Source organism: Colletes latitarsis, chromosome 7, assembly GCF_051014445.1.
Source record: "Colletes latitarsis isolate SP2378_abdomen chromosome 7, iyColLati1, whole genome shotgun sequence".
Classification (NCBI taxonomy): domain Eukaryota; kingdom Metazoa; phylum Arthropoda; class Insecta; order Hymenoptera; family Colletidae; genus Colletes; species Colletes latitarsis.
The window spans coordinates 14,971,126-14,983,524 of NC_135140.1; the positions used below are offsets into that span (position 1 = coordinate 14,971,126).

The following is a 12,399-nucleotide window of genomic DNA, read 5'->3' on the forward strand; positions in this document are numbered from 1 at the left end:
TTCAATAGTTATTCCAAATATAAGCCTTTGGGAAAAAATCCTTAGTCTAAATTGCTTAAAGAAATCCCCTGTTAAGTATTAATGAGAAGTTCTTCAAAAGAACTTCACGCAAGGGTAGAAACGACAAACAATATAATAAGTCGTTTAATAGATACGTATTGGAAGCAGAATTGTAATAGAAGATAGGTTTTAACATTTTCTCGATACCGCTTCCAATATGTACGAAATACTAACAGACGTTAATTGCATTTCGCTTGTGATTTGTGATCTCAGATGACCCTGAACCTGAACATTATTATATCATTGAAATTGTTTCAACAGCTGTTTTCGAGTTGCATAGAGAAAAAAGTTAGAGCTTCCTGTTAACAAAATTGCGATTGCCTTTGTATAAATATTATCAATTTATAGTTTTAGGGAGAAAAAATGTTAATCTTAACCGTGAACAGCTACGAATGCCCAATTATGGAGTAATTATAACAAATCTAACTTTGTTCGATTGAAAAGATCCAATCGCCACAACGCTTTGATCGTTTTTGCCAAAATGTTCAGTTCGCAAGAATTATGGAACCAGAAAAAGAAACTAGTTTTAATCAAGAGTCACTAGATCTTCGGTACTCGGATCTTTAACTTTTTCTTTCGTTTAAATCTGCTGCTTTCAATGATCGTCATATGGTGTGTACGTTCAAATTAACAGTCTGTATGCACATGCATATCTACGTGCATGCATAACAATTATAATGCGTTCTATCCTACGACAATGTGCAGTGTCGAGTGGAATTTAAGATAAGCGTTCCGAACGCGATTAATCATCGTGATCTCACAGTTCCATGCACTTAAACACCATCAATAAATACACAGTAGTTGTTAACTTTCTTGTACGTTGAATATTATTTTGTTAATTAACGCCACGCCTAAACTAACGCTAAAACATGTTGCATTAAGTGCAAAGTGTAGGAGCCCTTTTTTAAATAATATTTGTTTGCCCTCAAGTATGTTTAATACAAATTATAATAGTTGTCATTTATATATGTGATGTTCAGTTTTGAAGACATTTTTTATGGTCTTACATTAAGAGTAATTTGATATACTTCGTTATGTTTAATGTTATTTTATTGTGTTTTTTTTTATATTTAACACTTCTATTATAATTATAAAACATACATTTTAACGCGTAAAAAATCTTATTCAATATTAACTAATATATAGATCTCTATATTAATTTGTTATCTTAAATTATTTTATTCGATGATTAAACAATTACATATATTTATTTTCCACAGGTTCATACATAGCATACCCAAATTTAATCATTGATGCCTTTTTGTTTGAAAAATTATACAATCTGTAATATGGAGGAATATACTGTAGTATCAGATGTATCGGTTGTAGATGTCTATGACATTGCTTCCGAAATAGGAAAAGAATGTGAGAAACTCATAGATGCATTTGGTGTAGAATCTGTGACCAATCTTATGCCAAAAGTGATACACGGATTAGAGCTATTAGAAAGCCTTGCAACCAAAAATGAATGTGAAAACACGATAGTCCAAGAGTTACGTGCAAAGATTTCACAATTGGAAACAGATAAGATTGGGAAAGCTGAGGACAGGCAAAGATTTGAAAAGGTATTTTACTTCCTACAATTGTTTAGCACTGTTTCTGACATTTTTTTCGTTTTAAGACATTTAATTACTGTATAGGAATTGGAACAAATCGAAGAGCATTGGCGACAAGAGTCTCGTGAACTGGTAGGAATGGTTACAAGATTACAGGATGAAAATAGACGATTAGCAGAGGCTCTACAAGAGTCACGTAGTGACAGTCAGTACAGCAGTAAACAAAGTACTAACAACCTATCTTTATTTACTAACACAATGCCGAAAATATATGTTTATACATATATATGTATATGTTATTGATTACATTAATATATTTCAGCTTTTACAGCTAGCCAAGAAGTTGATATAGCAGTATTACAACATTTAAGATCCATGATAGACAAGCAAAGAGATCAAATTCGAGTAAGAGACAAAGAACTGCAGCAGAAAAATGTGGATATAGAAAATGTAAATTGGTACTTATGTTCATATGTAATTTGATATAAATAGCGATTAAATGTTACTTGTAGAATGTATTACATTTGCTATAGCATGACTAGTTTTCCTTTAGTACGTAGTATTTGTTTTACTTCGGCAAAACGATGATAATATAGGTACGTATCATCCTAATTCGTTTTTATGTTATGCAAAGCTAACAGCGCAAGTCGAAAAACTTGGGGTCGTTGGCCGAGAATTAAAGCGTAAACAACGTCAAGCGCAAATGCAAGCTCGCGGTTTGGTAGAAGAAAGAGCAGACTTTTTGGCACAGTTGCAAGATCAAAATCGTGAATTGATTAATCTTCGAGCCCGTCTTGGTTTGGCAAAAAAAGAAAACGAAGATTTAAGTAAATTGCAGGGATGTCCAGACCTAACGAATAAGGCTGTTTATGATCTAGATGACCCTGATAGACCAAGGTTTACCACCGCCGAATTGAAAGAAATTCTACATGAACGAAATGAACTAAAAGCCAGGGTTTCAGATTTGGAAGACGAATTGGAACTATATCGACCAAAGCCTGAAATGTATGTCAGTTTTGTTAAATGTGATTTTATATCAGTTTTTTTTTCATATTTTCATTTTATTGTTTCGATTTACATATTTTATAAAAAAAAAATTGCCTTTCTATTCTATGATAGAGTGGAGGATGATAAAGACGCTCCTGTCCAAGGACCACTTCCTTACGAACCAGATGACGCGCCATGGAAAAAGTCTGAATCTGGAATTCGTAAATTGTAAGTAGTGTGTATGTGTATATCGATAATTACAATTTTAATTATGAGAAACATTTAATAACGATATTTAATTTTCAGTTTCCGAAAAATTTTCTCAGAGTCCAGCAGTAGTTTCTTAGTTGGTAGTAGTCCACGCAGAAGTCTTTCTAGTCTGTCAAAGATGGCCCTGTCAGGAAATAGTACATGTGATGAATCTGTATAATGACTTTTTACCAAGCGACTAAACAAGTTTACATGTCTCGCAAAAAATAATTGAACGTAATGCTCTAGGATCCACTTACAGTATTTTATTCCTAGACAATGATTATACATTCAGAAAAATTATTTTAAAACGTACGTAGTTTTTTTTAGAACCAACCAAGATTAGTCATTGTAATTAGATAATTGACTGATACGAGTGTAGGCATTTATACAGAAACGAAACATTCAAATATTTGCATGTGTATTAATATGTATTTATTATTCATACAGAGACCAGAAAGACATTTTAATATTTACGTACTCTTATCTTTAAAAATGAATTGGCATTCTGCAAGGTAAACATGATAATAATGCATACAATAGTATCTCTTTATTTAATAATTTCTATAAATTACAGTATACAGAATAAAACTAGGTAAAATTACTTTTAATATTGGAACTTTTGGTGATATTTTTTTTAATTAATATAAGTATATTTATCAAAGAAATAGATGCCTGTAGACAACAGAAATGAAAATTTCAATTTTATTTTATCAACATTTGAAATTATACAATTTTTTCTCTGTTATCATGTACTAATTAGAAGTACATTAATATTTTAATAATTAGTACGTTGAATACAATATCTTTATTATTATAAAATTATTTAATTTTCTAATGAAGTGTATAAGTAACGATTATTTTGTAATGTATTTATATTTATATATCTTTTCCCAATTTAAAAGCTTATTCAGGAAAATGAGAAAATTATGCCTGAACATAATTTGAAACACATTTTAACCTTCCGACGGGAGCGAGCGTGTACAGAGTACACGATTTAGTTTCGCGACTTAATCTTTCGCCAAAAACTTTTTTCCCCGTGATCGGATCAACTTCAGACCTTTTTCTATTTCTCGTTTGAAGGTTTCTTTTTATCTATTTGACTCAAAAGTAGAAATTTTGTAATATCAACACCGTGTGTACGGAGTACGAAAAAACGCGCTCGTTTTACGATAAAAAGCGTGCCTGTCGGAAGGTTAAGATTTATATGCAGTCAAGTAATGTATACTTCGTTTATTTTTTCACGTGAGTATTAAAATGAGTTCATTTTTTTTTTATAATTTGTGCCACTGGAGGTTAATGTGAAAACAAATGTAAACATTGTATTCATATATAGTTTGTAAATAATATTTGGAAATCGCGAATTTTAAATGTATTCAAGGTAATATATTACAAGGTATTATGCATTGACAAAAAGATATTAATATATAACGGTACGATAAATTGTAATGGTAGCATTAATGTGAGAAGTATCTAATCATTTTGGATAATATTCACGCGTGACTCGTAAAGCACACAGTAGTAGTGTGTCTTTAGTTAATGATTAAAATTATAAAAATAATCAAAATGAATCCTCCACCAGCGTCGTTTGAAATACATTTGAGAAAAAACTGATTTACCAACATTACTTACAAACAATTTATGCATAACTAGTAAATCGATACATTAATGTAATTATACGAAGATGCAATTATTAATTTAATTATCGTAACAAACAGTTGAATTGTAACATTTCAACAACATAAACATAGATATTTGTAAAATTTTCTAAAAGCTTTATACTTTTTGAATGCGTGACGATAAACACGCGGAAAAAGAAGTTAGTTTTAAAATAGCAAACACACGCATAGTTGATTAAACAGATTCAAATTTTATGAATTGTATAAAAAGAATTTAAATCATTAAAGTCTAAAAGAACATATCTGTAACTTAAGTTATATTTTAAAATGAATGATGTACGTTCATTTTTTAAGGGAGTTATTTTTTTCAACTATAATCTGTTAAAATCATCATAATTCTGATCCTATTAAAATGTGCCTATTAAATAAATATATTCGTCTTCGATATACTAAGTTAACAAATTCCTGAAGGAAATTGGTAAAAAGAATTTATTAATATTATGTAAAACACAATAAGATTTGTTGTGTTTTTGATGAAAAGTGAACATGTTTAAAGTACTGAACAACCATTAGATTTAGAATTGTTCAAAGCATGTAATTCAAGAATAGTAATAATCTTTAGAAATAAAGAGAGAATCAAACCAAATAAAAATCTTGTATCTCATATACAATGAAGAATTATTAACAAAGAATATTATATTAGTCATATTACTGACTACCATTTATAGCAAAATTAACACTTTGCAATCATTAATGGTATTACACGTATTTAATTACGTAGGGAGACGTTTATATATGTAATATATTACATCGTAATTAAAGAAACGACGATTTCATTTCGCGTAATTAATATTCATACATGTAACACGAAACACAAATTATTCATAGTACACAAATAATGAATGTTAATGTTTGTATTTTCTACACGAGTAAGAAAATAAAGTAAAAAGAAACTCTTTTCAATCACTTTCGGGATACATACAATAGTAATACGTGTGATGATGTATTGAACAACAAAGTAGAAACATTATGAAAGTAGAATTCAACGTTTGCGTTAATTTTGTTTTTACATTGTTGAATATTAGTAATAATTAGTAATGTATTACATAGAACATAGGATTACAGAAACAATATAAAAACAAGTCGTATAAAAGTGCCAAAGAAAATAAGTACAGTTATTGAAGTAATGTATATATATCCGTGGAAGCAATTAAATGTTTTATTCATGATTTCACAGTTTATTTATATAATTAATTCTATTAGCAATTTCATTAAAATGATTGTAATACTTTTGAATACATTATCACTGTTATTAATACGCAAGTTTTGATGCCTTAACATTTATGGAACTGAAATATACTTTATTGTAATCAGTTCTTTGAGAATAAATGAACATGTTCTGCGAGCTGTTGTCTTTTTAATAGTTATACGTAAAACAACATCTTTTATACATAATTGATAATTACACGAATATAATATTAGCCTCCTTATAAGATATAAATGTCTTTAATTAAAAAAGATACGAGATTGGTCATTTATATTTGTGCCAGTTATTATAAGAGTGACCTTAGTCATATATTTTTCTCTTTTTTTTTTATATATTTCTAATATCATGCATAGGGGGGAAATGGCTAACACCACTACCAAAGTAATCATAAAGATGCAACAGCTAATAATAAAAATGACAACTTTATTTTATTATTTACTTCACGGCAACTTTTTTTATCCTCAACTCAATATTTTTGATTTCGTGACTTAGCCACTTTCATAATAACTGGTTCATTTAACAATTTACAATGGTGCAATAGGAATAAGGCAACTGAGGTAGCATTTTATGATACTTCGATTCGTGCTTAGATTTAAGTAAACTTAATGCAACGTAATTTAATTAATTTTAATTTTAAAAGTTGATCTACATTTATTCTCAATCAACATTCAATTACACCATTGGCTGTTCATTAACAATCATTGGCTAAGATATGTATAAAATAAAAATGTGGTAAAAGTAACAAAGCAAATAATAGTTCCAATGATCAGCACCATTTAAAAATTTACTTTGTTACATTGTAAAATCAGATATATAAAATATTTCGTGTTTACATTTGAGACAAATAATATGAAACAAATTCAAAGTATTTTAAAGCTTGGCAAACTGTCATTTTGAAACTTGCAAAATAAATTAACATTTGTATGATTCACAAAGTTGACTAGTATGCTATAAATCTACGTTGTTCAAATTAGCTGCGGATCCTGTCGGCAAATCTGGCGGAACGAACTTACCAATTGGCTGTATTGCTTGTCGTTGTTCAGCCAATTTGCGCATTTCTTGCCTGAGCTTACTTAAAATAGCGTGATTTGGTTGATTAACCGCGGCTTTACCTTGTAACAGCGTAATTTCTTGTTCTAGTTGTTTCTTTTCTTTGAACGATTTTACACTACGAGATCCATACAATCTTAGCAAGGAACCCCAAGATTGAATATGAGGATGCATAAGCTGCAGAATAGCTTGTGCAGCACGTTGTTTGCCGTCTTTCTTATTACGACATACCTAGAATAATTAGAATTTTATAAAATGTCGCTATAAATCGTAAGCAGAATTAATTTTTTAAATGAAATTCTTAAAAGTGTTGATATATTATAATTTTACTTACGACGGTAGCCTCGTGTTTTCCAACACGCATTGTGAATTCATTGCGTTGGTGTTTCAATGTATTCACAGAATGTTTAATGTGCATATCGCCCAGTCCAAAATTTCGTTGAAGACAAGTGATTAAAATAGCGTGCGGCGACGGTTCGGTTGTTTTCGCGCAAAATTCTGCGACACGCGGATCGTTTATCGATATTTCATCGAAGAACGACAAATCCGCGTCAGAATTCGTTCTGGATGCCTTAATCATTCGGCTGTTACTACCGGAAGCTGTATTCCCAGCATTATCGCCAGAAATTTTATCTCTCATTTGTGGAATTAAAATTTCAAGGGTTTTTCGCGCAGCATTAGCTTTCGCTTGTTTCTTGCTGCTACCAAAACCGCTTCCATACTCCATATCGTTGATGCAAACGACAGCAGAGTATGGTGTTGCAGCATTTTCTGAAACCAATTGTTCTTCTTACCAGATTTATAAACATTTTCCTTAGTATTGTACAATCTTAAATTTTTCAATAATTGTATATTACTTTGAACTGTATATGTGTTTAATATATGCATTTTTATCAAAACTTAATCGATTATTGAAATAATCGCTCGTAACGACTAACGATTGAATTAATCGATCGAGTAGATCGTTAGTTGCTTCCGGTCATGGCACCTCCGGCGGGCGCGTTTTTTTACCGTGAATCGCGCGCCTTTTTCCGTACTCCGTACACGCGGCGTCGATATTGTGAAATTTTAACTTTTGGGCCAAATAGATAGAAAAACCTTCAAGCGAGGAATAGGAAAAGATCCGAAGCCGATCCGATCACGGGGAAAAAAGTTTTTGGCGAAAGAGTAAGTCGCGAAATTAAGTCGTGTATTCTGTATACGGGTGCGCCCACCAGAGGGCTAAATTAACGGTTATTTTTCAATTTTTTCTTACGCGTTACAAAAATTTAACTGTTTCAGAATATATTCTTGGAGATTTATCTTGGAAGTCAACAAAATAGTGAAGTTATGGAATAATTTCGAATGCCTGACAAATAATTCAACCGCATAGACGGACAACGTTTTGCCTAGGGTGAGTTTTTATTTGAATAATGTAGATGAAAGAATAAGAACTTTAATTTTTTCTGTCATTACTTTTACGAAGTAATTACAGTGTAATTACAGTGTAATTACAATGCAATTATTTTGCAGAGGCGATCGTGACAAATGTAATCAAATTACAGTTTGTCTGATTACAAGCAATTAACGATTAATTTAAATGTTGATCGTACGGATGTAATTTTCAGTTGTTACTTTGATCAAAATTTTCTCAATACTGATTAATACATGCACATTAAACTTACCTAATTCTTTAAACTTATAAGTTGGTTGCTTTTTAAGTGCATGCTGTACATATTCATGAAGTATACAAACATAACTTTTGCCAGAGGGGTTCATAATCCAATGTTTAGGTGGTCTTTGTCCACCACTATCATCTCCCGTAGTACCACTACTGTTTCCTGTTAAACTAGAGCTACTAACTGGAAATGTTATTAATTTTGTTCCATCGGGTAAAGTTGGTCGTTCGAGTTGCTTGCGATGTTTTTTATTTTTCGTAAATTTCCTTCTTGCTGACCATGATCTAAAGGTATAATGGAAATGCTAATCAAGCTAATTATGATATTAGAATATTAGTGGTAATCTAACATCATTTGATATGTACTTACTGAAATCTCATCACTTTAATAGCTTTGAAACGAAAGAGCGATTGACAATAATTTCTCAACTGTTCGCTATCTAACGAATGAGCTTCTCGATTTTCCTGAATCGTTTCAATTTTTGCACTGGGAAGACTACAAACTTCCGCGTTTGAATCATGCTCTTTTTCTTTTTTTCGTTCTTCCTCTTCTTCGTGCAAAGCTCTTTTATACTGAAGACAAGGTATTGCGCTAACAGGCACTTCATGCTTTCTTACACTGCCAGGCCCAAGGAAATATGGTTTTGCAAGAGTACAAACCCTACTTTGTTTATGTAAATATAAAGGCATTCCACTGTTATGCGTTACTTGCACCCAACCTTCCGGAAGTACATCAAAATGATTATGGCCAATTTCTACAAAAGGAGTTACATTTATAACTTTTTATTTTTTTTTTTTTTTTCATCTTTATTTTAATGCTGCAATTAAGATTATTTCTGTCGAGTGTTAGAACGACTAAATGTCGACGCAGCTTTTATGTTAAGAAGTTTGAATAATACTTACCATCCAAAACAAGTTTTTCTTTTTCTTCGTATGGGACGCTATCTTTCTTGTCCTTTTTTTTGCCTTTAAATTCTTCTGGTAAACCTAATAGTGGCATATAATACTTAACTAAACAAGTACTCTGCGGCTGCACGATCTATGTAAGAAGTACAAAAAGAGAAAACAAGTAATCCGATTTCTTTCTACATCATTTGACTCTTACATCTGCACATTTCATACTTTGGTATACTGGGCTTTCAATGCATTGTTATAAATTTCTATTAAAATTATGTACTCCATACTTAAGTTTCCAATGTAGGAAGATAAAAAAATCCGTTAGAATAATTGATTTCGCTCTGATGTTAAAATTTACCTTCTTCAAGCATAGCCTCAATTTCTTCATCAGGTACATCGGAATCCATACTTTCAATTGTGTCTGAGTCCATATCAGAGCAGTTTTGATCTGGATGGCGTTCTAAATCATCCAAAACATCAAATTGTCTTAAATCGTCTGTAACTACAATATAATCTGTATTGGACTCCATAATACAATCTTCAGTGGTTAAACTATTATATACGCTTGTGTCGTCGGCGGATGCAGTTTCTTCTTCCATCATGTGTCTACAGTGACTTCTACTGGACATTCTATTATCGCTATCAGTATTTAATTCTGATACACTTTCTGCTTCAAATATATTTTCATCAGACTTTGCATTAGTTAAAACAGCGCTTTGGTGATTGTCCAAGTCCATCTCACTCTGAGAATTCATACTCGATTCAGGTGTTTCTTCAAGTACTTCTTTGTCCATATCCATTATGTGAACGACAAGGTATCTGCTAAAATACTATAAGGTCTAATAACCAATGACATACAAGCTCAAAATTATAATTGTTGTCTAAACTTCATATATTTAATAAAATATTTGCTGTGTTCGTCAACAGTTGGCAAAGAATTTTCAAATATTGCTTAGAAGAAATTGTATATTGTTTAAAATTAAGCATAAGCTCCATATATAATGACCCATGGATTAAATAATATCATTTGCGTCGTATGGCCACACCACTTTCACCAATGAGGCCAAAGTCCAATCGATTTGAAACCACTTAGAAAATGGCAACGAAAATTGGACATTTGCATTAGTGTTAGCAGTTTGGGGCCTATTATATATCCATGAGTACATATCGTACGAATATTATATTGTCTGAATATCGCAGAAGATAGCTGTTATAGTTCGGTGTATTATTTAGCTGGCTGGTTCCAAAGTTAGACAGGAACAACATTGAAAAATTGAACCTGTTACTAACTTGGATTACGCGCTGACAAGAAAAAAATTTCTTGTTAGAATACCATCCGAAGCACTTCTGATAGTAATATAACACAGGTCATGTTCAGTTCCAATATTTCTTAATATATTGGGTTGGCCAAAAAGTATGTGCAGATTTTGGCAATACTTGTCTTCAGACATTCTGAAACATAATTTCAGATCAAATCTTAAAAGCACATGATTATTTGATAGCTAACATTTAACCATAAATATTAACAAAAAAGTTTAAAGATTAGATTTGTTTTATAATTTTGGCATAATTTTACAAATAAAATAAAGAAACAACAAGGTGCAAACCTGTAAAAATTTAAGTAAAATGGTCAGAGAGAATGTGATCAAAGAATGCAAGTACCAAAAGTGGTCTTTTTATATAAAATAAAAATTTTTTATTATCTATTTCCCTCTCTGCAAGATTCCTTTGATTCCTAAGAGGCCATTAATTAGCTCTTGATTAGTTTTTTGAGGGAAACAGAAGGCTTTTCATAGATGAGAATAAGTTATAAATTAGAATAGAAAATTCATTATTGAATAAAGATATTTCGTATTATAAAAGAATTACTTTGTGTTATATTTACATGTTGAGAACTGTACGAACTTCTTGGCCAACCTAATATTGATAAAATTAAATACTTAGAAAATATATACAAAATATATATAAAAATAATACATTATAAAAACTTTGAAATCGGGCGTATTAAATAATTTAAGATACAATAAAGTATGAATTATCTAAACTTCCCTTGATTGAAGCAGATATCTTTAATTCTAAATAAACAAACTTTTACCGTGATAAGATTCTTCGTTTCGTTATGTTACTATATGACAATTTACTATCTTCTTTGAATTATTTAAAATTAACTTGTTCTATATAATCTCAAAAATTTGATCATATTAACTACACCACTATTATTACTCTACAACAATAAATTACATTATAATTACGATTATAACAATACATGAATTTACTTTTTTACGTTAAAAATGTGACAGTATTACATAACTTGCATACTTGATACGTAAATTTTATATGTAACACAAATCGATATTATTGTTAATTTCATACAATTCCATAATAATACCTTTATGTATATCACAATACTGTTATTTCTGAAAATTATAAAGATTAATTCTCCAACTACCAAATTTGCAATGTTTGGTTAGATGCCGTCTGTCTTTGACTATTTTCAATTTACTGATAGTTTTATTAATTGTAGCCTTAAATGATAGAGAAAAAAAGCTTTTGTATCAGTCTTATTGGGAACACATAATTGCAAGCACTATATAATTATCTTAAACTAAAACTGTATTCGTCTAAACTTCAACTGCATTTCATGCAAAGCACTATCATCCTCTCACATACTTGCCACTTTTTATAAGATAGAATAAGATAGGTCGGAAACTCTCATAATAATTAATATAAAATGCAGTGCTACCTTCTTCAGCTCAAATAATTTTATTGTATTATACAGAATGTATCATAACATGTGAATATTACAGAAATTGATTAAGAACACACAATGAAAAAGAGTTCGTATAAACATAGGAACTAATTAACCTTGTTCTTAAGTTGTAACCATTCGATAAATCCATTGTTTCCCTTTCACTATGCAATTTTTCTTTCTAGAAATTGGAACAAGCTTAGCTCTTTTTTTAAATGAAAATATACGAAAAATGATAATGGAAAATATTGAATTCTACAATGGGAACTATTGTTGGAAATAATTAACTGTTCATGTTGGCATTTATG

The 12,399-nt window shown here is 30.5% G+C and overlaps 2 protein-coding genes across 9 annotated transcripts; one reads left to right on the forward strand and one right to left on the reverse strand.

Annotated features, from left to right (window-relative positions):
- Nucleotides 1–374: 374 nt before the first annotated feature.
- Rilpl (Rab interacting lysosomal protein like) lies at nucleotides 375–5,798 on the forward strand. 3 transcript variants are annotated; one of them, XM_076770004.1, is made up of 7 exons: nucleotides 375–875; nucleotides 1,281–1,625; nucleotides 1,701–1,821; nucleotides 1,939–2,066; nucleotides 2,251–2,621; nucleotides 2,736–2,831; nucleotides 2,910–5,798. In XM_076770004.1, exons 2-7 carry the CDS (start codon nucleotides 1,314–1,316, stop codon nucleotides 3,031–3,033), a joined length of 1,152 nt encoding a protein of 383 aa, XP_076626119.1. In that variant the 5' UTR covers nucleotides 375–875; nucleotides 1,281–1,313; the 3' UTR covers nucleotides 3,034–5,798. The 3 variants fall into 3 exon arrangements, with proteins under 3 accessions (XP_076626119.1, XP_076626117.1, XP_076626118.1); XM_076770002.1 differs by having other exon boundaries at nucleotides 381–875; nucleotides 1,701–1,842; XM_076770003.1 differs by having other exon boundaries at nucleotides 868–989; nucleotides 1,701–1,842.
- Pasha (microprocessor complex subunit partner of drosha) lies at nucleotides 5,628–12,119 on the reverse strand. 6 transcript variants are annotated; one of them, XM_076769997.1, is made up of 7 exons: nucleotides 12,086–12,119; nucleotides 9,701–10,164; nucleotides 9,349–9,432; nucleotides 8,816–9,200; nucleotides 8,453–8,730; nucleotides 7,123–7,559; nucleotides 5,628–7,019 (listed from the first exon to the last, which is right to left on the reverse strand). In XM_076769997.1, exons 2-7 carry the CDS (start codon nucleotides 10,140–10,142, stop codon nucleotides 6,687–6,689), a joined length of 1,959 nt encoding a protein of 652 aa, XP_076626112.1. In that variant the 5' UTR covers nucleotides 10,143–10,164; nucleotides 12,086–12,119; the 3' UTR covers nucleotides 5,628–6,686. The 6 variants fall into 6 exon arrangements, with proteins under 6 accessions (XP_076626112.1, XP_076626115.1, XP_076626113.1 ...); XM_076770000.1 differs by lacking the exon at nucleotides 12,086–12,119 and adding an exon at nucleotides 11,732–11,995 and having other exon boundaries at nucleotides 9,701–10,085; XM_076769998.1 differs by lacking the exon at nucleotides 12,086–12,119 and adding an exon at nucleotides 11,732–11,995 and having other exon boundaries at nucleotides 9,701–10,161.
- Nucleotides 12,120–12,399: the final 280 nt, after the last annotated feature.

Excerpts from the sequence above, each read along its gene's own strand:
- Rilpl (XM_076770002.1), top strand. The coding sequence starts at position 1,314 with ATGCCTTTTTGTTTGAAAAATTATACAATCTGTAATATGGAGGAATAT. Across the intron at positions 1,626-1,700 it reads ACAGGCAAAGATTTGAAAAG|GAATTGGAACAAATCGAAGA; the intron begins GTATTTTACTTC and ends ATTACTGTATAG. Across the intron at positions 1,843-1,938 it reads TCAGTACAGCAGTAAACAAA|CTTTTACAGCTAGCCAAGAA; the intron begins GTACTAACAACC and ends AATATATTTCAG.
- Pasha (XM_076769997.1), bottom strand. The coding sequence starts at position 10,142 with ATGGATATGGACAAAGAAGTACTTGAAGAAACACCTGAATCGAGTATG. Across the intron at positions 9,433-9,700 it reads TGAGGCTATGCTTGAAGAAG|GTTTACCAGAAGAATTTAAA; the intron begins GTAAATTTTAAC and ends TGCCACTATTAG. Across the intron at positions 9,201-9,348 it reads AGAAAAACTTGTTTTGGATG|AAATTGGCCATAATCATTTT; the intron begins GTAAGTATTATT and ends CTCCTTTTGTAG.